This window comes from Antedon bifida, chromosome 6 (genome assembly GCF_963402885.1).
Source record: "Antedon bifida chromosome 6, ecAntBifi1.1, whole genome shotgun sequence".
NCBI classification, from domain to species: domain Eukaryota; kingdom Metazoa; phylum Echinodermata; class Crinoidea; order Comatulida; family Antedonidae; genus Antedon; species Antedon bifida.
In genome coordinates, this window is record NC_136231.1 from 23,029,910 (window position 1) to 23,057,367 (window position 27,458).

The 27,458-nt window shown below is 32.0% G+C and overlaps 1 protein-coding gene across 2 annotated transcripts in view; it reads right to left on the reverse strand.

Annotated features, from left to right (window-relative positions):
* Positions 1 to 564: 564 nt before the first annotated feature.
* LOC144845829 (atrial natriuretic peptide receptor 1-like) overlaps positions 565 to 27,458 on the reverse strand; it is a 63,170-nt gene continuing 36,276 nt past the window's right edge. The window contains exons 9-21 of one of the 2 annotated variants that reach the window (XM_078703275.1): positions 23,748 to 23,834; positions 23,470 to 23,613; positions 22,621 to 22,742; positions 17,394 to 17,535; positions 16,252 to 16,417; positions 14,566 to 14,779; positions 13,025 to 13,112; positions 12,423 to 12,562; positions 9,422 to 9,574; positions 6,517 to 6,615; positions 6,126 to 6,217; positions 4,473 to 4,695; positions 565 to 3,827 (exon numbers count right to left, since the gene is read on the reverse strand). In XM_078703275.1, the coding sequence (XP_078559401.1) occupies positions 3,757 to 3,827; positions 4,473 to 4,695; positions 6,126 to 6,217; positions 6,517 to 6,615; positions 9,422 to 9,574; positions 12,423 to 12,562; positions 13,025 to 13,112; positions 14,566 to 14,779; positions 16,252 to 16,417; positions 17,394 to 17,535; positions 22,621 to 22,742; positions 23,470 to 23,613; positions 23,748 to 23,834 (1,741 nt within the window). In that variant the 3' untranslated portion in view covers positions 565 to 3,756. The remainder of the gene's footprint in view (positions 3,828 to 4,472; positions 4,696 to 6,125; positions 6,218 to 6,516; positions 6,616 to 9,421; positions 9,575 to 12,422; positions 12,563 to 13,024; positions 13,113 to 14,565; positions 14,780 to 16,251; positions 16,418 to 17,393; positions 17,536 to 22,620; positions 22,743 to 23,469; positions 23,614 to 23,747; positions 23,835 to 27,458) is intronic. The other variant, XM_078703276.1, reaches the window with a different exon arrangement.

A 27,458-nucleotide genomic window follows, 5' to 3' on the forward strand; every position in this document is an offset into this window, starting at 1 on the left:
AATATACATAAATTTCATCATATTATACGTAACATAAAACATATATAATAAGTATTGGTTATTAATAGTTGCTATTTAATCCTGATTGTTGCTTATAAGACCTTTATTATTATTATTGTTGTTGCCATTAGTTTCTAAATGCAGATTTAATTGTAGATCTTAAAAAAACATTGTTAATTTGTCTATTGATATTAAGATTAATAAATGTATACATGGATCATTATAATAGTTAATATAATCCGTTCAAAAAATGTAGAAATGATGTAGGTAAAAGAAATCGATTGATAAATGGGCCATACCTTTCTACCAATGGTAGTGTTTTTAGCTCAAATTTTTAGATAGTTACTGTAGAAGAAAGGGTTGGAAAAAACCACACTTTTTTTCTAGCAAATGGAAAAAATCAAGATACGTCGCGACGTATCTTTGAGTATTTTATATGATTAACGTATAACTTCACAATACAGAAATTTAATTAAGTTTTACTCTCTTTTATTTATTATTACGTACTTTGTACAATTTAGATCCTATAGTTTATTTCGTCATTAATAAAAATATACCCTTGGGGTCCGGGGATAAAAATTGATTTTAACAAACAACATTTACACGACGACCACCTATTACTGCGTACTATTGCACTATACCATTTTCTAATCTGGATGGCTTTTCTCTTTTTTTATATTTTCAATCTGAAAGACGGGGTGAAACTAATCTAAGACATAAGAACAACAATTTCGACTGATCAAAAACAGTTTCTTTATTCATGGTCACAGATATTTTGCATAAAATCATTTGTGCGCAATACAGAATGTAGCTATTATAGTCTGTACATTGGAGGAGAAACTAAATTATCAATATAGACTTCGCACTGAGTGGTGTCGTAATAATCGGGCTATAAGTTACACATGAGGCCCAATAACTATATCACACCCTTCGTCGGATCGTTTTTAATTGGGTAACTTGTACTTTTTTTGTATGATGTAAATGATATCGAATAGGCCTATGTCGTTAAATATAACTAAATAACCTCTATAAAATCGGTCATACGGATCTGCTAACGGGACACTTGTATGTGATAAAAAAAATGAAAAATAAAACCGAAAAGAAAAATAATAAACGAAAATCCAGTAGAGCAAGACAACTAATATATAATACACATTTAGTATTCTGGTGACATATACGTACGATTAATACTCTATCACGTAACAGTAATGTATCGAATCGAACTAAGGAAATTATCCTTCCTCCAAATAAAATCTTGTAATTAAACCCTTAAATCTGATCATACGGTGCCAACTCTTTCAGTAACCAAGTTTAATTCTGAATAGGACAATAATCTACTTTACATGATAATTAAACAAGCTCTTGACGAATGCATTACTAGTTTTACTGCTAGACCTACCACTGGTGAAGCAAATTCAGATCAACACTTTCTCCTACTTTTGTGTTTAATGAACATGTATCTTTGGTTGACACATCTAATTATCAATATAGGATAGATTTCGTATAATTATAACAAAATAACTATTGTTTACATGGTTCCTGTAGGCTTATTAAATTATTATACACACTCAACATTTTTATAATTATTGTACAGGTAGATGGTCTCAATGAGCGTGCTAAAAATAGCGAAGGCTTATACCACCGACACCTTCACCTGTTGATAGAAATCGGCATTACTAGATCTCTGCTTTTTGCCATTTAACTTTAAAAATAATGTTAAACATGATGAGTAGTAGTAATTGTATATTACAAACTATAAAGACACGAGAAGAACTCAAAACGTTATATACATAATAATGATGAAATACACTGTCGTGCACCATCTACATTCAATATAAATACTATTTATTTAAAAATACGGCATGACGTCATGGTACATCACATGATTTTCAATACACACTGCATCAACAAATAATAACATTTTGACTTTTTAAATGTTTGTAAAATACAGTACATAGGTATAGAAAATTAACGAAGACATAGGATCAAAGTACTCACGTTTTCTGACACTATGGCGAAGGTACCCATAGAGAGTACCCTTCCCACCCCGTTCACACTTTGTATAACAAACACACCTAACAACACGGTGGGGTAAAGTTGGACATTTAGACACCATTTCCAAATAGCAGATCATTTTCAAACATAGTTTAAAACCTTCCCATTTACTATATTCCTGCCATTTCGATACTTCATACGCCCTGGGAAAGCATAGGATGGAGGCATTGGATTTGAAAACATTTTATAGTGAAGGCACCATCAGAATAAAAAGAATAATAAGAAAAATTCTTTCAAGAGATTCATTTTTAGAAAGCAAATTTAAAAAACAAACAAATAATATACACAAATAAAAAGAGCATTGGTCATTTTGTTTTATGTTACGTAATGATGACGTGTTTTGATCTTCCACTAATATAACAGGACTGAATACTGCACATTATTTTATACGATACTAAACTGCAGCTCAGTCATTACATTTGGTATCAATTTTAAATCCACAATGTATTGCTCTTTTTAAGGAAGACAGCAATACTTAGGCAAGAACAGAGCATTGTGTTGAGGCCGATTGCATAGATGAAGCGTGCGATAAAAACGCGTTTCAAAAGAATAATAGGCTCACCGATGTGAAAGCATTTTATATAGTTTAACGCATTTCAAACGGGCAATCGGGTACACACATTGCGAAATACAATTTACATTAATGTAACGCAACACAACAAAGCAAAACTGACACTAACCTACAATTATCTTACACACGAATCGCTGGTTTAATTACACAATTGAACAGATTTCAATTTTTGTGGTGGGGCGGGAGGGGTGGTGTTTGGCCTAACTAGGCCTATACAATTATTATTATCCATGGCTACAGTTGAATACAAATACATTATTTTAAAAATAACATTTTTCTGGAAGTTATAATGGGGTGGAAATGATTGTACCATTATTAAGTAATATAAATAAATACTATATATTTTATTTATATAAATCACGTACGTAACGTGGAATAAAACTTTCTTTTACTATGTACACTGGCAATTACTTTATATTATATTACAATAAACGTTCCGGCTAAATTAAACCAGTATTTTCAATGTTTTCGTTTTACACGTAAAGAACTATCAATATTCAACAATTTCATTCCTGTGTTAATAGTCGACAAGAAACGCTCAATCGATCTCTTATAAATATAATTATTGTAAACAAGTAGTTCCTAAAAGCGAGAGTTTACTCATTAAGCGTGGTTAAAACATCATTCACTCAAAAGAGTTCGTTTTTTTAATTACAGTAACGGTATGTCGTTGCACTGTTACTTTCCATGTGTAAGCTAGTTCTGCTGGAAATTCCGTCTACAAACTAAAGTTTTGCTGGTAATAATATATAACATTTTTACATTACGATACTATTTATACATTTGACTTACGTTTAGGTCTTCCTTTAATCAACAATATTGTATGTATCTGGAATGTGTGACGTAATGTGCGAGGATTGATCTAGGAAATTGGTGATTTAAATACAAATTGTACCCATTTTATCTACCTTTTCTTTTGTATTTTTACACTAAACGATGGCAAATTTTTACAAATACCTTACACAGTAAAGTTGAAGTTTTTATCTCAATACATTTTAATTTTTATTTAAGAAAAATCTTTCTACCAATAAATCTGTAATAGTAATCAAATAATTTATTTAGCTGGTTCGGTTTTCCTGATTTTCAAGAACGGACTTTGGTGAAGACGTTGTTTAAACACATTTCGTAAGTTAAAATGAACTCTCGTTTATAAGTAATAACTTCTCTGACATTTCTAAACCGTCTTTTTCTTCTATGGAACCTACAAGGAAAAAAAACCATAATAAATCAATAATGATGATGAAGAACACGGTATTACAGTTTATTGTAGTGACGTTGACCGGCCGATTATTCAATCAAACTTAGGCCTTATTATTATAACCAATGGTAAAAATAATGCATGTAGTTGACGTACGTAGGCTGAAATTCGAGGAAAGTGAGATACAACTCTTTTAGGTATAACAAGTGTTTTTTTTTATCTAGGCCTAGATAGTTTGCGATAAGTTATAATATATATTTATGCTAGGTATTTCGATTACGATTTATAATTAATCAATACATTTTTTTTATAGTTTTTGCGAGGTATTTAAGGTTACGATAATCATGATCGTATTTTACGTTGTACTGTATATATATCGTATTTTATGTATATATTATAAGATAAATATATAACACGCACACGCCATTGCATTAGTTAATTAGGAAAATAGTATTGCGCATGCCCGATACGCAGGGCCTACTCTCACATTCATATCAACTAAAGCTCTGTCTACAATATCAAACTTGATGTAATGTGATCATATATGAACACGATGACATCATATTACTACCATATTTGGACACATCATACTTTTTTTTGTCTAACTAGTTTGAGATTGTAGACAGAGCTTAATAGTGCTTTGATCACCTGTACCTGGAAGGGAAAATCTTCTGAAACTTCCGTCTTCACTTCGTTCTTCTAGAGATAGTTTCTTTGTTCTATTGTCCTCTTCATCCATTATGATATTGGTAGATGTTAGTGCAGATGAAGATCCACCTGTTGTTGCGATTGAATGATGTGAGTGACGTAACGAATGTGATGGAATACGCACACGCCCCATTACCCAATACGTCCTCATCATTCCCTTTCCCTGAAAAAAACCAAATAAGTTATTAAATAGATTATAATCCTGCCTAATATAACTTTGACTATAAATTATATTAACACCTTCTTTTCCCATGGCTTGTACTTCTCCATGGCTCATTGTCTTGGATGCAATCACTGTTAACGTCCTAAACTTTGATTAATAGAACTGAGAATTGAATATGACAAGTTTTCAATGTAGAGCAAGGTGTGTCATCATGGAATTATATATTATGTTTTACACTTTCGATTTAATTTTTTTGCGATTTCTTCTTCTTGAAATAATACTAGCTGTTTATTGCTTGACTTACAGTGTGTTTTTTAAATGTATTAATTTGCCTACAGGCCTATAGACTAACTTTTCTTTTACGAAATGCGATTCGCAGTTTTGGAATTATGAGCAAAAAAAACACTTTCAAAGTGACGGTAGATTGCGTCACAAACTGAACCCGACAATGATATTACAGGTGAACCGTGAATATCACGTAAGACGCATAAATTAACATGTTTGCAACTAAGTACCTGTTTGACACTTCAAAACGAAAGGTATGCCATGTAAACAAATAAATGGGACATTCGTAGAAATACGTCAGTAAAGAGAAATTGCTCTATCTCATAAACTCGAAACATTTTCTAGTAATAAATTAGGATTAATTTCAAATATCAGCATTTACGTTTTATGTCTTGGTTAACCTTTGATGCTACCCATTCATTATTGTATTTGATACAGGTGTCAATTCCCAAGGTAAACCCGGCAATATACATCGTAAACCTAACTCAACTTCGTTTAACTCTTGTCATAAACTTACGCGGGAAAGTGTCTTAAAAACGGAGCCTAGTAATTTTTCATCTTTGAGTAGTTATAAGCATAATTGCATTTCGACCACTTAAATGTATACTAGTCCTAACTGGTTAATTTACAAAGCCATTTTGAATACTATATATCATGATAATATATATTTTAGATAGTATATTTTGAACAGTAACCTCATTAGGGGCTCAGAATATGTTACACGTCCTAGTTATAGTGTTTTCCTGAAAAATAATCAACATTTCTTCTGCAGAAACAAAAACATATTGAGAACCTGCATTTCAGAAGGAACCATATCTCTTAAAATAAACAATAAACTTACGGGTCCAAGATTGAGACCGGAAAAAGAGAATCAAATCATATATTTTTATAAGTTAGCCCTGATGAAGACCTTACGCTTGATCCTCTTGGACACAATGCAGTGCAGTGATGTAGGCCTACGTGCATTAATTTGACCAATCACAAGTGACGAATAATCCGTTGTGTTAGGTAACAAAGCTTTTCATTTACGCATACGTTAGTGCGTTACGTCCCATGGGAAAGAACCGAACTTGATTATGGTGAATGTAGCCTGGTTGTAATGACTGTTGGATCTGAACTAAATAAATTGTTTATTATTTAATTACCTTTACTTGCATTTCTCCTCTTTCTTCTACACTGTACCCACCAATCTTATCGAGAACCTTCTTACAGTTATCACTGGCCTGTATCTTTAAAGCTGAAAAATAACAACATCTTTTATCAACTAATCTTTTCTATTCATACAATTTTCAAAATTATTGTAGGACGCCCTCGCAATAAACACGGTTACGTCAAATTGTATTTTTGCTTTAATTTTCTTCTATTTGATGCTTATGTCACTGTGATAATTATAGGATTACGGTAGCACATGTTTCTAAGCAATCACGTTTTAGAATGCATTTCACATACCAGTATTTCAACGCTTAGTTTGCGTCGATAACGTTGAGCTATCATCATGTTTAATTGTCCACTAAAATTAGCTATTACTTTGCATACCTTCTCCTGTGGATTCCATTCTAGATGCCGTGTTGACCGTGTCTCCGAATAAACAATACCGCGGCATTTTCAGTCCTACAACTCCAGCCACAACAGGACCTAAAATGTAACAAAACATTTATGAATTGCATTTATTAAATCCTTTGCTTCGGATTTTTATTCATACAGTATATATATAATATATCATAGAGTATATATATAGAGTATATCAAACCCAAACACAAAATTACAATTTTGAAATGTTCTACTACCAAAGAGCAAAGTTCATTCAGAAATTATTGCAAACATTTCTCATTTAGTGAATTTAACAAACAATCCATCGATAGCCATTATTATTACTATTTGTACTGCAGTAAAATGTTCTTATGAACTCAGAAATGCCATTTTGAGTTTGAAAGTTGAAGTTTTATTTTATAGAAGAAGACAATTATAAATGAAACTTCTTGAGAGCGAAAGACATGCTATAGTCATTATGCTTTGCTTATTATGATTTATATTCCGATTGTGCATTATGGTACTATTGTACTTTGTAGTGTAACTACCGACAATATGAGAGGAGGATTCCGCCTATGGGAAAGCGGTTGCCTGGAGTACTTATTAAGTATTAAATAACACGTTCAACGTTCAGAAAATCCCATCTAGTGCCTGCACACGAATTACGTCATACGCGCTCTTTCACTGATTGATAGTTAATGACATTTTATTGATCTTTATTGAACACACATCATTAAACATTGTGATGGATGAGATTAAGTAGAACGCGGATTGTGACCACGTGGATAAAAGATTGGTCACAAGGTATGGGTGTTAGATTCACTGGGATTCTGAGGTATTCAGACCCTAGGAAGATCTGAAATAATTCCATGCACTGAATAATACACCGCTAGTACTAATTTAGTGCTGATTCGTTTGAAAATTCAAGTATTATAAATACCTTTACGGATATAGAAAAGAATATAAATAGAATACATTGCAAATATTCAATATAAACCTGTGAGGTACACTGTGTGAAGCAAAGATACTCTGTGTAAGCTAAAAAAGAAAATCCTATTTCAGTGTAAACTCTTTTTCATTGTGTGTTTTTCATTGTAGACCTACCCTATCTAATATTTTGACATGGAAATATTTTTTTTTAAATAAAGCTAATCAATCAATCAAATCGTATTAAAAATTACTATTTCATTCTTGATGACTCTATAATACATTCTTTACCACATCAAGTGAGAAAATATTGATTTTTGAATTTTCTAAACTCCAATCATCAATTCGCCTCTGGCTGGGCACATATCGAGTTTGTGCAACAATGCTGCGCTTAATTTGCTAAAAAAGAATCACATATAGACCTACATTTAAATTTCTTAAATTATTGATAGAGTTTAACAGAGTACATTGATATTTAACTGTGTAGGCAGTAAACAACTTCACTGAATATTTTTGTGTGAAACAATTTTGATTTAGATTATTGGTAACATGTCCCATATATGTTTTCCTAACAATATAGTCAAATTTAAACCGAGCTGAAATTGAATAGTGTGTAAGATAGACCACCGTGACGTCACGTTTTTTTAATTGATATATTGAAGTTATTTTCCTTAAATGAGACCTTTCATGAGACAGTGGCTTTACATTCATTCTGAACCATTACTTCAAACAATGTATAATAAGACTATAAATTATTGCAGTACGTAATATTACCTCATGGGTACATTTCTATTAAATCTAAACAATGAACTTGTATTCAACAATATTTCACAGTTATGAAAGCGATTTATAAATAACAGGGGAATATGGACTCGTGTTAACCAATTGTAAATCAAAGGCATTCTTCAGAAATGTTAATAAACATATTGTGGCATAGGTAGGAAATAATACGCATTATTTGACTAAAATAAACTTTTTTTAGGTCTAAAAGTTGATATTCCAATTTGGAAATCTATGTAAAAATTACCAACGCTGATCAATTTGATAACACGTTTATAATGTAATTAGTCAATACAATTACTGGTTTTCAGTTTCATAATTAAGTATAATTCATTCATTCCATTATGCCAATGGCTAAAACGTAAAAATGAGCGCTGAATAGGTCTACTACAACACAACGTATATCGATCACGAAAGTCCAAGCAACCTCCATTTTTTTTTGAAGAATGGTTTATATTAAGGCCATTGCGTTCTCTTTTGATTATTATTTCAGTTCAGTTTCGGGTCGCGGTAATACAATCATTGGACAATACATCTAATGGACAATGATAAACGACAATACGTTATTTAACGTCATTCAAACTTAATAATGACCTGATTGATGTGGATGTAAAAAGTGTATGTGTTTTTCAATGTCATCAAATTTGACTACATTGTCGAGTATAGGTATACTCTTGCTAATTCGGTCACTTTCTTTTTCTTCATAATATATAACATATAAGTATAGTAGATGAATACATAATGTACATTGGACTACTAATTGATCGTCGCATTTGTAGAGTAAAAGTAACAATGTTTTAGTCTTACAAACATTTATACGGAGCATACAGTAGAGCCCATTTTCCACTTTTTTTTAAAATTCCCTCGAATCGAGCATTTCCACGAGGTCTGGTGGATTGGTTGCGAATGATTGATTATGGTATATCTCAATTCCACTAATTTAGTCATAATATTGAGTCTGAAAGTTGTACATTCCACTTCTCTAATAGGTGAGTCTGCAGGTGGATTAAAGTGTACAGTATCTTAGGCCTATGTCTATGCACTTCTTCAACCATGTATTGAGTCTGCTGGTGGAATCCCATTTATCTAATTTCAATGATGACTTTATTGAATACCTGAACTAGACATTACAATCTAATTGAATCAGAGCAGGTCAAAACAAAAATATAAATCAACATTTGATTTGATTGAAAAATTAACTTACCAGAATGAATTCCAGCCCTAATTAGCAACTTGGTGTCCGGTTTATGCGGTATAACGAATGTGTTACACACCCTAACGAGGTCCAGTGCCATGCTTGCAATTTCACCGGCATGCTTATCTCCATTCCGATTTGGAAGACCGGAGACGACCATATCTATGTAGAAATAAAAAAAAAAGATTTATTAATATCCATATATAATTGTTCTGTTGGAACTCCGTAAATGTATGCATTTCAAAAGGTATGATAAACGACGCAACCACACGCGGAGGCCTGAGTAGTGTCAAGAGTGATTATGCCAGTGGGTACTTTTATCTTAAAGGCCAGGTGCGGGCAAAACATTTCTATTGATCATACATTCCAATAATTATCGATCTATAATTTCCCCTATGTATCATCATTTTTGGGATTTTTATTGTGCTACACTATTTTGTTGAAAATATTTATATAATTATATTTTTTTTCAGATGGGGATAGTTCAAATTTCACAGTAAAATCCCTATCCTTGTGTACACAACTGTTGTAAAGAGATAGGAACTTTAAAACAATTATGTTTTTTTTTCGTGCAAACATTATCAACCGTATATCCCATCAACTTTTTTTTTTACTTTCCAGGGAGTCACTGGATATGCTAATACATTAGTTAAACTGTCTGTCTGACTTTTATAGAAGAATTTTGCCAAATTTTGTATTTGGCCATTTGAAACCGGGACATTCATGTTTTTTTCGCCGTAATTTCTATTACACATATTTGTTTTATGTACATTTACCAGATATTATATGCATGTAACCGAGCTTTAAAATGACTAGTAAGTAGTAGTATCTTTACTACTAGTAGACTGTCGAACAAGTTTTGAATTCTATCATTTCTTATATTCTAATATGAATATACCTTTTTAAAAAAGGAAGTACATGTAGTTTTATATAAAAAAAATGCTGTATGTGTGATCAAACATGACATGATGAATAGAGAAAAATGAAAAAAATATATTACATAACATTTGCATAGAATGTTTATTTTTAAAAGATGAATAGATTTGCATAAAATTGACATACAAAGAGAGAGAAAGCGAGAACTAAGATCTAGTCATCAGGTGCTACTGACCATTCCGAGGAGCAAACATAGTTAGGGAGATCGGACTTTCAGCATTTCTGGACCTAGCATCTGAAACCACCTACCTTTGAACATTAAACAAACATCATTATTGAGCACCTTTAAGTCACTACTAAAAACTCACATTTTCTGATATGTGTATGTAATCTGATATGTGTACTATTACAGAAAAGGCTGAAATATTTGAGCTGTAACTTCTTAAATCTCCGAGTTTGTGCACAAATACGTTTAGAAATGTTTAGTTGTTATTTCAATTATAATATGTTGGTTAGGTTATGAAACTACTGTTCTAAGAGGTCAGAATGTGTGCTAGTATAAAAGGCTAAATTGCTACCAATATTGCACAGATTAATCATAATTCAATGGTAAAAGGCAATATATGTCACGATTCATCTTTCTTGAAGCTACTTTTATGTATTTTATATCGCTCTTCAATTTATTATGACTAGCATTTCAATTTCACGAGAACATGATGTGCACCTTTACACTCGTTAATTGAAAATTGCCAAAAGCCGTAATCTATATTTAAAACAGCTAGTATATTTAAAACATCTAGATAGATTTCCGCTAATAACCCCTTGTGGCAAATTGAAGTTATTAATTACAATTGCTACTATAATAAATAAATATTAATATTCGAAGCGGGTCGGTTACAATACCAACGTGCTAATGTTGGTAAGATGATATTTCGATTTTCTATGGGCTGCTTTTGGTCGACTGGCCGGGCGGTTAAGGCTGTAAAAAGATCAACATCGAAAGCTTTCACCGAGTGGTAGAACAAGTCTTCTCGAGGTTCTTTGTACACATATGAACAGCGTGAACTTCAAATAACATGAACTGTTCTTCCGCAAGAGTAAAGGCTTACCCAGTGTACAGGGTCCATATGCACTGCACTGCGCTGTACTGTAGTAACTGTCGTAGGCAGATGAATAATGTTAATAAACAAACAAACCAACAAAAAAGAAGCAAACTACATTTAATGTAAAAGTTTGTGTAAGAGGAGGCGGTTTCCAGATCACTGGTTGTGGAAGCAGAACCACATTGAAAAAACGTATTACGATATACCTGTACAGGAATTTGCCTAATTCTGTAGCATAAGTTTTATCTGATTCCCACCCTTGTCGAATGTGGTCGCAGCTTCTTGATAGATATTTCAAACTTGTAGTCTTTAACTCTTCATGCGATTGCCAATATCATATCGGTAGGCCACCTATACTATTTATTCGAAATAGGTATGTAACATTACAGTGCACTTTAGAAAACCTTAATAGGATTACCTTCAGTTATTAATAAACGTGAATGTGTCAATTGAAGTGGTTCGTCTGCTTTTAATAAATCAGCTTATAACCCGTCAGATTGAGTAAGCCTTAAACTGTTTCTATATTCAATTATATTTACATTTGGTTAAGTGAGTTCTCTTTATCATATCCAAAAGAATAATTCACTTGTGTTCATTTTAGTAAAAATATTTATGGAATATGAACATGATTAATGCGTTATGATGCACGAGTAAGTTATAATAAACATCGCGATCACCTTAGGTGTGACGCCTACTGTAAGGGTGCTCACTCGAGTATGCTATTACGGACTCACACCCAATGACCATCGGCTTACACCAACAAATCAATGGCGGCTATGCTTTATTCAGTTTAATTGATTTACACATCGATCATAGAAAGTAAAAATAAAGCATGTCTTAAGGTGAACTATGCTTTAATGGTGTGCTCGTAGTTAAATATCTGTCGACATAAACAATTGGGCATCATTGAAGCATAATTAGTAATTCGGGGCAAAAATTGTAGATCTTATATAGGCCTACCTACTCATGCGATTTCCTCGGATTGAGCTAGGTTTAATTTGTATATACGTATATTACATATCATAACTTACATGCATCTCCGATTGTCTCAACTTTGTATACGTCGTAGTTATCGATGATTGAGTCAAAGGTCACGTAAAGTTTGTTGAGAAGAGCAATGATCTCATACGGTGAACTGGAACTTGAAAGTTTCGTAAAACCAACTATATCACTGTAAACGAAAACAGAAAATTAATAATATATTTTTATGAGGTTAGGTCTTTTTTTTCTCAACTAAAATCAATGAGTGATAAAAGAAGGTATTAAATTGGTATTCATAGCCTTAATCATTTTGCCAGTGCGTGACTTTAACACAATTCTCGTTAACTTACAAATCAGGCTCTAGACTCATGCTTTGAATATAAAAGTATGCTTTAAATTATATTAGTTATTATTAAAAAGAACTTTCCAATCCTTCCTAATTATCCTAATATTTTAAACATAGAGAATGATCGTATGTATCTTTACATAGACTCACTATAGAAGAGTGACAACCATAAACTGACCATAATTTGGAGTTTCAGAAAGCTTACATAATCTTGCTTAAAGAAAAATATGTATACGGTATTATGGAATCAGGCCTTACTTCTTGATATCTCATTGTACAAGCTGTTTAATAATATTTTATGCGTACCTGAAAAATATGGTGCAACCTTCAAAAGATTCTGCCGTTGCGCTTTTCCCACGTTTTAACTCGTCCGCTACAGATTTAGGAAGCATACCTGAGAGGAAAGGATAATTTAATTTTGTAAATCTAGATATTGATGACGTTAAGTATATTAGAAAAAGTAACGTAGATTGTTTTCTGATAATATTCAGTTTTGCCGTATGTCATTGAATGCTCTCATCCAGATATTCATACATTCTGTTTCCTTAGATTATTAACCCGATCTCTGACTTTACTAGATTTTGATTAAATGTATTTAATAATATTCATACTACAGTTTAGAATTGTAAGACTTAATAAATGTTAATAAATTATTGAAAAAAGGTAGACAATGTCTTTCTTTAAATAAACAAAATGAGCTAAGTTATCTACGTTACCTACAGACGTTCTAAATTACGTAAGAGTGAATTACAATAAGTGTGATAAAGTATATGATAGTAGTTTAAACTCCAAACAAAATATCCTATAATGTACGAGGTAATTTAAGCTTCACATAATATTCATACAGTAGTTTATCTCGTTAAAACCACCTTTTACTGCCGCTAGCATTTAATTACATCAAACCGGTTTATTATTCCAAAATATTCTGCTTCTATTAGTTTAGAGTTTTGGGAATTATTAATAAGGATTATTAATTTCGGCATTAATTACCAACTTGAAAGAAGTATAGAGCTTCACTGCGACATGAATATAAAGTGGCCAATAAATATTTTACAATGGAATTCTTAAAATAATTAACGCTGAAGAATATTTCAGTTATTGTGAACTTCCCTATACTAACAATTTTATATTATTGTGCATGATAAAACATAATATCATAAATGACCTGTAATGAGTATTGTAGAAAGTAAAAGGCCTATATTTTATAATGATAATATCTAAAATTGCACTCTCGCCATTATGGCGACATCGCACATCGATTATTAATATATCAATTTAATTCTAATTTTAATGTTATATGCATTATAACTGTAACTCGTGTGTTGTCATAGTTACTTCACTTATTTAAGAACATTAATATAGAAGTGTCGACGGTTCTATTTGAAACTTAACGATAGATATAACTGCGATATAATAAGCAAGCCAATTGACGAATACATGGGAGTATTATTTAGCGTTGTTAAAGATAGTTTACAAAGTTAAACTGTGTTCAATTTAATTCAAAATAATAGAATTGTAATCAACAAGCTAATATGATAGCCTGATAGTGTGTAGGAATACTTTTCTAGCACTGGATTTGGCCTTATGATAATAAGAAACTTTCGATTTTGTACGGCCTAATAAGCATATATAAGCATTATTTTGTCGTTGTTCCGGGATGTCAAGTGAGGAAAGCACACTCCTGCAGTGTCCCCGCATGCGCACAATGAATTATTATAGTTCCTGATTCATTAAGTCGCAAATAAAATAATACGCACTCACTCATGTAATTTAATTTAATATGGTGTGTTAATTCTTCAGTAGATTATAAAGGTTTGGTAAAAGAACACAAAAATCGAATAACCTACTGTAAAGTAACCTGTCTGTCTTCTGTTTTTCGTGGATAAGATCTTGTGTACGTTCGTTGACAAGGACCTCAAGATGTTTGGAATACTTCTCCATTAACTGCATCATCATATCGACAGGACTGAGTTTCGACGGATTAATAGTGTACAGAGTTTGCTTAATGTGACTAAAGGTGGGTCTGGCTAAGGCTGAATCTTGCCAACAATTTGTAATCAACTACATAGAAAAAAAACCCAAACTCAAACAGTTACAAAACATATACACATTCAACACAATGCATACAATACTAATTTTTGAAAAAATGGTACGTGATTTAACTAATATTTTATTAACTAAAAATGAAAAGTTACAAAATAAATCTAAAAAAACCCAAATTAAGGTATACATAGACCTAGTCTAAATCATTAGAATTATAAACAGATTTAACTAAAAAAGTTATTTTCCAAAAAAAATATTTTAAAAAACCACATAAAATTAAGGTATTCATAGTCCTAGTTCAAAATGTATTTTTAACAGATTGGTAGTAATATATACATTTCTCTAAAAATGTGATAGTAGTTAGTAGTCACAATTCGATATTTTGAAAATGTTTTCAATAGTAATGGAGTAGGCCTACTATTAATTAATTAATTACTCACCAAGTTAATTAAATTAAATTAAAATAATTAAATTAATTACCAAGTTCAACTTATCATCGAATTGAAATTATCATTATATATTTGCATCTATAAACATAGTAATACTGAAGTAATTAAATTTAATCAATTGCAAAGAAATTGAAAAATCAACGGTTGGTGGTATCAAATCTGAAATATTGCGTTGATAAATGAAATAGCGTGTAAATATTTTTAATTAATATTGTAAATAATATATGAAATATTGAATAATTTATGAGGAAAAGATACAAGATTATCTTTATAATTTGGTTTTGCCAACTTTTTATGAGCAATATTCCCATGTGTCAACTGTAAATCCTGATGCAAAATAACGTCTGAAAAATATAGCCAATCAAAGACAGACATGTTTAAGAATATCTTGAAGAAAATATCTTAAGGATAAGAGTTTAAAGGTTCTACGTAACTGCTTTTTGATTAAACAATGTGTTATTCTCCTTCTGTCGTCCTGTTGGTGACGTAACTTGGATGCCGAATTTCATACTCAATAAGTGATACGAAAAGAATAATTCTTCTATCTTATGTAATGGTAGGCCTATGTGATAAAAACTTCGAAAACCCGGAAAACATGCGTCAGTCATATTGTGACTACAATACTCTTTACCAATTATAAAAGATTGTCGATATTATAAAATACACATGACCCGATGCATCATTTTCCTAATTATGTGATAACTACACAACTATCTGAACCCGAACGAAAAATATCGATAACACCTTTATTTATTTACGAGGCATAATGTATTTTGTACTTGTATATAGCTTAAGGAAATGAGTCGATATTTCGCTCCTTTACAGCTAACGAAGAGTCTACCCGATGGCAGTTTATTCAGCTTTCTTGACTTTGTGTCAAAATATTGAATAACATTCAGATAACATACAACTCCTTTAGAGACACTCCTATTCAGAGGCACTTTCCCGTGGAAAAAAGAGAAGGACAATCTATATTCAACACTCGGTTAACCCATTATACTCAGGGGAAGTCTTTATTATATACTAAAAACATTTACCAACCTCTATATATTCTTTAGGACAAGGACAATGTTCATCATTGTTGTTTGATCTTGGTATATCTGCAAGATCAGGTAATTCAGGACGCCATACTCCATTGATCTTTTCTAAATCTTCTGATTCATACGGTTCGCTTCTTGAAGCAATCTCTACTAGTATTACAGCGTAGCTACAAAATAAGCAATATTGACGGTGTAATAAGGTATTGCCATCATACTGGATTAGAAAGAATTGGCAAAAACGTTAAATATTGGAAAGATGGTGATAGAAATATTAAATGCCGAATGATTTTGAAGAAAAGTAATTTTTTTGTGGCGATAATGATATTTAACATAATGTATTATTATTATTAAACATAGTGTGATAGTGGTAACAGTTGAACTGATTGTGAATACCAATACAGAATAACATTCAATATTAACGATATCTATAACTTGATAAATGAAATGATTTGCTCAGCGCTAACATTTTGTCCCACTCGATTTTTTCTTCAAAATAGTTCTCTATGTAGGCTGCTGCGTATTCGATTATATTTCGTCAAAGTTTGGCAGAAGATTTAACAGCTTAACTCTGTGAAAAAATTACTTTTATTTCCTGTAGAAACAATCATTATTATACTACATCTCTAGAATAAAGTAGTAATTTTGATAATTAACACGCGAAAGGAAAAGGTAATGGTGATGATGGAAGATGATGGAAAATGATGATTAACTTTCTATTAAACAATGTATTAAATTACTTCGAAATGTTTTGTTTTGGATTAAATACAACTACTTTAAATTCATCAAACAGTTTTTTTTATTAAGCTCTATCTCACTATCAAACAAATTTGACAACAAATGTGTCATGTGCCCAAATATGGTAGTGATATGATATCATCATTTCCATATATGGGCACATTGCATTTTTTTGTCACATGAAGTTTGATAGTGTAGACAAAGTTTTAGACGTTACCATTTTTTGCTTACTTTTCCAAAATAGCGAAATTGTGTTTTCATAACGCGCCACTATCATTAGTGTCAATTAGAAAACTCAATGTGAAACAACGCTATTAGAAAACTAGCATGCGGATAATGACGGATGTTTGACGCAATAGCTGCGTAGGACCTATTGTCGCGTAAAATCGAAAGTACGCTACTACTCACCTGTATACATCAGTAGTAGGTGACTGTACAATACCATGGCTATTGATGACCTCCGGTGGTAGATAGACACGTGCCACTTGGTCCTTATACGTTCTGTCAAATTCTTGATCTTCAACTTGACGAGTAAGGGGCATACCGTAATCTGAAAATATGACCAAAAAAGACTAAAGTACTTGATACCTCACATTATTCGAACTCGTCTACTTTGAAAATATCTGAAGAAGAGAATGGGAAAACATTAAACTTACATTAGGCCTATCAACAAATCTAATTTTCATGGTTAGTATTAGTTTTAAAGTAACTTATACATTAAAAAAAAAAAAGAACAGACAGTATTAGCACTGATACAGAAGTGATTAATGGGGCCGAGTTGATTGATTAGGTTTTGGCCGAGTTGACGTGAGGCCGAGTTGGCTTGAGGCCGAGATGACGTGAGGCCGAGTTGACTTGAGGCCGAATTGACTTGGGGCCGAGTTGATTGGGCCGACTTGACGTGGGACCGACTTGACTTTGGCCGAGACGGCTTAGGGCCGAAGTAATTTTTCAGAAGAAATAACAGTGAATCATTAATTAGTTATAATGATAATCAAACACAGTTGATTCCTAACACACTTGACCTGATCTAATGGATTTTGCCTTAAGAAGTTCAAGATATTAGATAGTTAGTACTTTATTTAAGATTGATTCTGTATCAGATGTCCAGAAAATAGCAGTATAGACGGTATCCTTTGTAAGCTTGCTAAGTGCACAGTTTGAAATTACCAGATACAAGAAACGATAGCGTGTCTTTACGACTACATGCTTTGGTACATATACATTGAAACTGTCTCTTAAACATTTTTGTTTGAAAAAAAAACCATCGTTATTGAGCGCAAACCAAGACACTGGCTAAATTAAGCCCATTTATTAAGCTAGATCGACTGTTTCGTTTTTCTCTTCAAGCTATTTGCCAATCAAATCAAACTCTTTCATTCGATTTTTCTAAGTGGTAATCTTTCTTGTCAGCTTTCATCATAATGGACTTTCTGATAATTCAATCATACGTTTTCTCCAAGGACATTATGTATCAGCTTGTTCAATTTCAACTTAATACATTCTTTAAATTCGTCCACTTTGTTGTAAATTGGCAGAAATAATGTTATTGTGTACGGCGGTGAGTTCAAGAAAGACGAATATAGGAGTCTACAGCATTTTGCGTCAAACTGTCTATATAATTAACGAATTTGAAGCAAACTTATACAAGTTTTTTCACAACCATTTACAGATCAGTACAGAATGCTATAGTGTACTACGCTGATATAAAACCCTGATAATCATAGGTCTACTAAGGCTAAAAACAAGGGTAGATTTGGAAATTATGAAAGAGTGTCACATCATCCCTTGTAACATTCCACACTGATGTTCTTTAAAAGATAGGAAACTTTCTAAATCCGAATGATCTATAAACGGAGAACATCAACATACGGTAGGCTAGGGCTTACTGTGCCTCGGAAGTCCTACAAAAGTGTTATGGAAAACACCAGAAGTTTACACAATATATAAAAGAGCATTATTCGGGCTAATAATGAAGTTTGAAAAAGGAATCGTTTAGGACTTTTCGAAATCAGCTTTGAAAGTACCTACTCAACATATCAAGGTCATATTATGCGAAGACATAGAAATACATGTAATATACTAATTTAATAATAGGCATAATAATGCTGGTGTCAACATGAATATTTATTAAATGAATTAACAATCACTGCATTTGAATTAATAAGGTATATTATATTTCCAGTTGTGAAATGCGTATTTTAAGGAAACCCGAGAATGTTGGCTGTTGCACGTAAACACTTTTTGGGATTATTCCATAATTTAGACATATTGACGCAGCAGTTGTACGCCATTCTGGCGACAAAGGTATTCATAACTATTTATTCATTATTCATTTATAGAATTGTCATGACGTACACGATTACATTGAATGATATAACAATGTTAACTGATTAATGTTATCAGAGATGAATTAAGGTAGCGCTATATTTATATCTCTCTTTTGGACCAATAAACCGTTACAGGAACATTCAATCCTAGTCATGTCCATCGCTAAGGATACTGTTAGTAATCATAACTATCTAGAAGATACACGTTATTATCATACAATCTTTCGGACAAGACGTTAAGCCAATTTTACAATAACATTGCGAAATGTTGCAACATAGCTGTGGCATGGAACAATTGTTATGGAAGAGCTAATTACTGTACATGTGTCTCTGTCATATAATAAGAATTAAGCTATTTTAGGCTAATATGAATTGAAGTTTGCAATCAAACTATAGATATACGCGAATGTACCAATGTGTAATACTAACAGGTGCCCCTGAGTCTTTATATCCAATAATACCAGTATTTTGTACTGAATAGTAATTGCACTTTAAGTTTCAAATCAATAATCCCATATAACCATAACGACATGGCATATTATTAGTAATTGATTTAAATTTGTTGGTTGAAGTTGAAGCCGACTTATCCTGTTAAATAGCTAAGCCTGAAATGGACACAGTGAATCGTGCTGATCTAGGCATATCCGTTTGTCAATTTTCAGGAAAGTGCGCCGTTATCAACCCCTCGATCAAATATCATTGTTTTCCCTCATTAGTGTTTGTATTTATTTCTTATGTAACATTTATATGTTCAGGTTTATAGATGGTTTGTCGTTGCCGCATAACTATTTATAACTTCCATTGTATTATATCATCATGTTGTAAATATTACATAATTTAATGAGTCTAATAACATTAGGTCTCTTAAGTTTAAATTACATGTTGACGTCTGTGACCTTTCACATGATAATGTGTTTCTGTGACTGAGTAAAGGAATCCCCGTGCATTTAACTATGCTTGGAACTCGAGCGAATAATTGAGTTTTGACTGGTGCAGTGAAACAGCTAATTCCACGCATCATCAACTAATCCTAGATACATTAGAAAAGATTAATGTATCGACACATGTCACGTGGTTAGGACATAGTTTGGTGTCGCAGACGATAGTGTCCAGATTGATGTCGGATTCATTTAACCATCGTTCTAGTTGAACTCGTCACGGGAAAGTTTAGAAACATAAAAGAAGCCGGTATCATAAACGGCACATCAAATGTTAGGAATCACTTACATTAGATAGTAGTAACTTTAATTTATGAGACTGTAACAGATTATTATTATTATAAACAAGCTGTTTTATTGCAAGTTTACATTGGTGATACGGCAAAGACGTTACACATTTTCTAACTTAATTACAATATCAATTAATTTGCTTGGATCTTGCTATTTTTTATAGAAGATGAAGTTCTAAGAACGAAAGAAATAATTAGTTGTTGGAATCATTTATTACAAACCTGTGCAATATCATTACTCGTATACTAAATAGTATTTGGTGTCTATATAAGCTTAATTATCTTGTCATTTGAATGAATCAATCACACGACCTCATTCCCCATAGGGACCCATGTTAATTTTGTGTGTAATTCAGTACACACTAAATGTCAAAAACGTCATTATTTTTACAGATTCTCATTTATACGCCTTGGTGAAGTAAATCAAATGAAGATAAATGACAAGCCTAAAGATAAAGGCAGTATGGCTAGCCTCTCCTCACCAACATCACTTTCCCCCAGGCTTGATAATCATCATTATAGGTTCAAGTTCACTTTGATTTCTCTCAATTCTTTGTGTGTTTTTTTACATTCAAAATTAAACCGTGTAATTCATTTTAAAAAAACAGTATAAAATCATATGTAGATTCCTATACTTTTGCAAGCGGACACATCCGAGATAATTTATATCATATTGCATGTATTTGCTAAAAGATGTTATATAATGTGTAGAAGACACTTGCACTAATGAAAGGTTTACCCAAATTTCTCTGGCTGCTTTACTTTATCGTTTTTGCTTATGTTATTTGTATCTCATTAAGATTCAGCCACCCACAGCATTGTCATTTTTCAGTAATTTGCCTTTTGATTTATATAGATAGGTAGATAAATATTCCTTATCTATTCTCGATATCTTGTACCTTACAGTATTCTATTGTACCGTTCTAAACCAACGATAATGATAATGGTGTATCGATGACTCATAGTTATTACCGTTTTTCCAAATGTAGATGAATTTACTTTTATGTCACTTCTATCTCTTAGTATCCTGTTGTCTTAATGATAATTTCACACCGTTTCTAATGACGGGTGTTTAGAAGTATAGAATGGCGCCATTGTTTTTAATCCACTCTGTCTCAAAACGTGTTTATGCCATCAACGATATAGTACTATTTATTTCTTCACAATTGCATATAATTCTACTAAGAAAACTGCAACTTAAGAGTTTGAATATACGCTTCATCTACAGTGGGCCAATTATACATTTCTAAAGCATGGACTTTAGTTAAAGAAGACCATAATTCCAGTTAATCGTTTCGCGCACTCTTCGTAATACAAATAAGATGGAGTATAATTGCAGGAGAGGGATTTAATGATAGTAACGCGAGCATACGAGCATAATTCAAACAGGCTTTCTTACGTACCCATTCTCTGCTCTCTTATCAATCTTTAATTGACGATATATATATTTACTATATATGTTGTAAATGAATTGTATGCTCTTGTAGATTTACAAGGATTACAGAAAGCTTAACTTATAAACACTTTTCATTGAAGCAATTCCGAAGCACAAAGCGAACAGAAATGAATAATTCAGTACGTAGGGATCATGCGCAGGTTTATGACGTCAATTCTGAATTTAAAAATGAACAGACGTCCATTTCAATTTCCCATGTATTAAGTAAGTGCTTTTCAACCGACCCTCATTATGTTTTTTTAAACTAAGTAATGCATTATTGTCTTAATATACACTATTATTTTAAAATTCTTAAGTAAAATAATTTTAAGAACAGGATGCGTATGCAAATGAATACTATCATGTACATAGAAAAATATCCATACATGAAACATATTTGCATGTTAGGAACTAGTACTCCCCTCCTCCCTTTTGTAATTAATTTGCCTTATATAATTATTTACACTATCTTTTATTCACAATAATCTCATTCTCTGTTAAATGATTCAAATTAATGTGGAACAAAAATCTAATTCACAGAATATCAATAGTTTAGGAGTCATTATATTAGAGAGAAAACATATTCGAATTATTGTTATTTTGTTGACGATCACAAAAGAAAGTTTACGAAAGTATATTTACCTGTGACTTTGACAACCCATCTGTCATCAACAACACAATTTGATGACGTCAACCGTCCGTGGTATATTTTATTCTGATGGAGGTAAGTCATAGCACGAGCTATGTCAGTACAGAATGAAAATCTAAAAAAAACCAATTATTTTTAATTGAGGCTATACATTGAAAATAACTGAAAGAATGTCTGCAAACAATCAAACAAGCCCTAAAACGAAAAAGATAATTGAAGTATCGACAAATATCAAAGTTGTTAGCGTTCGGCCAAATAATCAACTGTATCTACAGGTGTTATACTTCAGAGTACATAATATATTACATTTTTCATTTGCACGTTGCTTTTGAAATTGTATCGTCTGTCGTGATTTCCAGCCCAAGGCGAAATAATTGCGACAAAATTCAGAAGTGAAATTAAGCTTTCAACACTAATCAACTCTTATGGGAAGAAAATGTTAAAGGATGTACTAGTTTATTACAAAGTTACCAATACAACACAACGCATTCTAATTTGGTGTATACAGTGTCAGAAATATATATTTTTAAAAGTTTGTAGGCCTACGTAGAATTAAAATCCAACTACGGGTTTAAATTTATATTTAAAAAAAGGTTACGTGTTGCACTATTGATTTTAATCACGTTAATCTTGGTAATTCACAGAATTATACTTTTTTAAAGTACAAACTTATTGATAAAATAGCAATAATGGGAATATAGCATTTTGTTTAAAATTAGTTAAATGTATACGTACGTGGCCAAGTGAATCAACCTACAGATACGTGTGATTAAACGATATCGGACGTACATAATTGTCAAAGATATCTTAAGACAAATGCCAAGTATTGATTAATTCGTTACCTGAAGCCCCAATTTAGTGGAATGTCTTCATTCAGAAGGACGTCTTGCACGCTTCCCTTTGGACAGTACTCTGTTAAAATGGAAACATTTGGTACCTCGATGCAAGCTCCAATAAATTTACATAAATTGACATGCTGAACATCCCTATAAAAAAGAAATATAGATACAGTATTTTAAGACTTTCTACTATTTATTATTATTATTTTCAAACACTACTGTTTTCTATTTGTTTTTTAGTTTCATTTAATTATTAATGTGGTTATAGTATAGCTACCTACCTTACACTTTTAACTTCTTTTCTGATTGCTTTCGTAAGTTGAAACACTGTCTTCGCTATCCGTTTCACTGCTAATGTTTGACCATTACTAAAAAAATAGAATAAATACAAAATAAGGTCAGGTTTACTTTTTATTGAAAGATCAAGGCTTTTAAGGATGGAGTTATAATAACAGAAAGAGGGAGCCAGGGAAGCCAAAGTAATGAATCATGAAAATGATTACTGAAAATATAATAACAAAAAACATTTAGATTTATTGGAAGAAGGATCTTGAGGATGGAGTTGTAAAAAATAGAGAATCCAAAGAAGAAGCAATGAATCATGGCAAGAGATGACAGAGAGAGATTCCTGTAATTCTTTTTTGTAAATAAAATAACAGTTATGGGAAAGTAGAGGTAAGGAGGCAAGCAGGTAGTTGACGAAAGAAGATGCTGGAACACAGTGGTACTATGTTAACAATATTGTATGTCATAAGTTAATTTAATTTCTAAAAGTTTATACTGTTCTTCGTACGTTTTTCAAAATAGCACTTATTGCCAAACGCATAAAGTGTTTCATTTACAATGGTTGATCAATGGTGTGTAGACCGTTTCAAACATTGGCGAATGATTACGTATTCCGGTAATGCTTACTGAAGATTACCTCTAAGATGGGATTGATCTACCTTCTGTCGCACGTCAGTCTATGACTCAAAGAGTTTGATATTGGCATACGCATGGTTTAGTGGTATTACACATTTAAGAGGTTGACTGTTTTAAAATCTTATAGGAGAAATTTTTAAACAAATATCAACCGACGATGAGGTGAAGAAGCAATCTAAACTCGATTACGGTAGAGTAAGTATTTAAAACGTTCAAGCGGTCGAAAGGTCAATGTAATTTCATATTGTGGTTTGGTGTGAACTTAAAAAGGGGTAATTAACAAACTGAACCATGCGTATCATTTGAAGTAAGTCCCGATTGAAGAACACATACATACATTATAAAAATATCTTTCTTAATATACTGTATTGTTTTTACATTGCTACAAAATATAATACTGTTGGAGAGTAAGATTGGTTCCCAATAAGACGCAACGCTAAGGCGCGCGTAAAGCCTGTTTTCCTGTCGACGTTATTCGACGCTATCGTCGTTGATCGTTAACAGTTCAACGACGATCGTTTAAAAACGATCAAGTTGAAATGATAACGATAGCGAGTACCTTTTCCTGTAAATCGTTAACATTTCAATGTTTACGTAGAAGATCGCCGATTATTGTTAACGATAGCGTCGACTGACGTCGACAGGAAAACAGGCTTAAGCGCAACGTCGCTTGTGATTGGTTAAATTGCTTACGTTGCGTTTACGTCACTGTGCCGCCCTAGAAGGAACCAAGCTTGAGAGAGTTAAGGTATCGGTTCTAATCTGCGTGCAACCACGTAGGCCTATTATGGTAACAGTTTGTGGCGCTGACATTGAGTATCAGCAACGAATATATTATTGAATAGAAACATTGTATTGTGATTGTTCAAGTAAACTATTTTCCCTGATTTGTTATAATAATAATAATAATACAAACGTGGCAATATAATCTAATCATTATTTTTGCTTTCTATTTTGTTTACGTTTCAAATTGTTAAGAGTTTTAAATTGAAGAAATATTGTTTATACATTTGATACGCTAAATGTGAGTGAGCGAAATTTAATTCTAAAAATGTTTTCTCAATTATTAAGCTCACAAAACAGGTTAAAGGTGTAATAACCATATTCTGGTATCTGCTACTATTTCACAAGATTTTTACTAACACATTATTTATTATACACATCTCACAGGAAACAAGCAACGACTAATTTGAATTTTCTTTTAAAGGGATTATCTTATTGATATCTGTTCGACACTTAACTCTTTCTGATAGTACCATAGAGAATTTAAAGAAGTTAACGTTACCAAAGCATGAATGGTTAGTTCATTTAAAGTACAAATAAGATATTCGGATCGAGAGATATATACAATAAAAACATACTAAGAATTAATAAAACGAATGTATAGAAAAAAGTATATATTTAGACATTTGAGTATACTTGTAAATAATAAACTCTCGCATCGTTATGAACTGAATGAAGCAGATGAATTTATTGAAATTTAAAGCTAAAAAAGTTAAATAAGCAACAACAAAAAATAATAAAAGATTAAATTTTATTTTATTTGTGTTAATATCTTTTTAAATCAATATTTTTCTCAATAGAAATGCAGGATATGATGCTATACTGCAGGTGAAATGAAACTTATTATGTTTATACAATTTTATTTGGGTAATTTCAAGGCTACTTCAACAAAACTTCGTTGTGCAACGGCATAAGCCTGAATATTAATGGAATAAAAGTTTGCCGAACAATTTTGTATGAATGTTTTGTATTTGTTGGACAGATAGAGAACATTTTCACGAGATGAAAGATTTACCGTATCGGATACGCATCGTTGAAAAAAAGCAGTCTGCTCAGCTTGGTTGAATAAAACAGTAAATCTTTCAACTCGTGAAAATAGTCTGTAGATCCTATTTTTAACAAGTTATTCTTTGTGTGAGTGTATTTATCATGATTACAACAGGAGACCTAAAAGATGGTGAAAGGTTCACGTTTTATAAATCCCGTCTCACCAGCCTTGATTACTTTTGGTTTTTTTTGTTCCCTGTCACCATGTATTGTATTAATTTTGTATGTATCGTTTTGAGGCAAATAAATGAAATGAAATGATTATTGGCCAAACTATAATGTAGAAAATGATGAAATGTAGTGTACAGTTTCACAGAACTAGTGAAGCAGCAAGCAGATTGTTATGTGCAGGATTTTGTATTGGGGGATGTGGGGACATGGGCTCAGATAGACATGATGTTGTGGCATACCCTGGATCTAAAACCAGCGAAGTTGCGGTCGTGCATGTTTGAACTCGATCAATAATTATACTGAATAGTTTTAAATACGAACTATGTTCTATTAAATGAGTCTTGGTGATTTTCTCAAACATTAATAATGAGGTCATAATCTCTAAATGTATCAGCAGTGTTCTGCTCTTCTTGTTCAGAGGACGGTTTAGCGTAAAAATGGCCAGTTCCAGTCCAATTCATGTCATAATTCTTTTCTATTTGTAATACAATTATACACGTATTAACTAGGTCTCAATTAATTTCAAGATACAATCAATCATTACGGATAATTCATTAAGTGAAATGATGAGAAAATAATATTAAATGATTGATTTGCTCAATACATGAGATCATAATCAACAATGATTTATTATGAATAATTAAACTGAACAAAAATCTACGACATGGGCATACTATGTTATAATTAGAATTCCCATGACGTATGATGAACTAGCTATTATTATTATTTATAAGTCTTATCGAATACATATAATCACTGGACCGTTAAAAAGTGGTTTAGTAATTTAATTTTACTTATTCTTTCTTAGTGTAATAGTTCTAAGCAAAAATACTGGTTTTATCGTCAATATTACTATAATTATACTTTATTCAGTCGATGAATAAAAGTTTAGGTATCATTGCTATTTGACACAGTGACTTTTCATATAATTTTTTGCCATAAATTATAGTTTTGGTTGCGTAAAGTCCATTCTTGATTCTAATTGGTCGTGCATTTTTTTTTCGCGTCACAAAAAGTAGATGAACATATGATTACGCATGCGCAGTAACCATCATCACTATTGGTTCGCG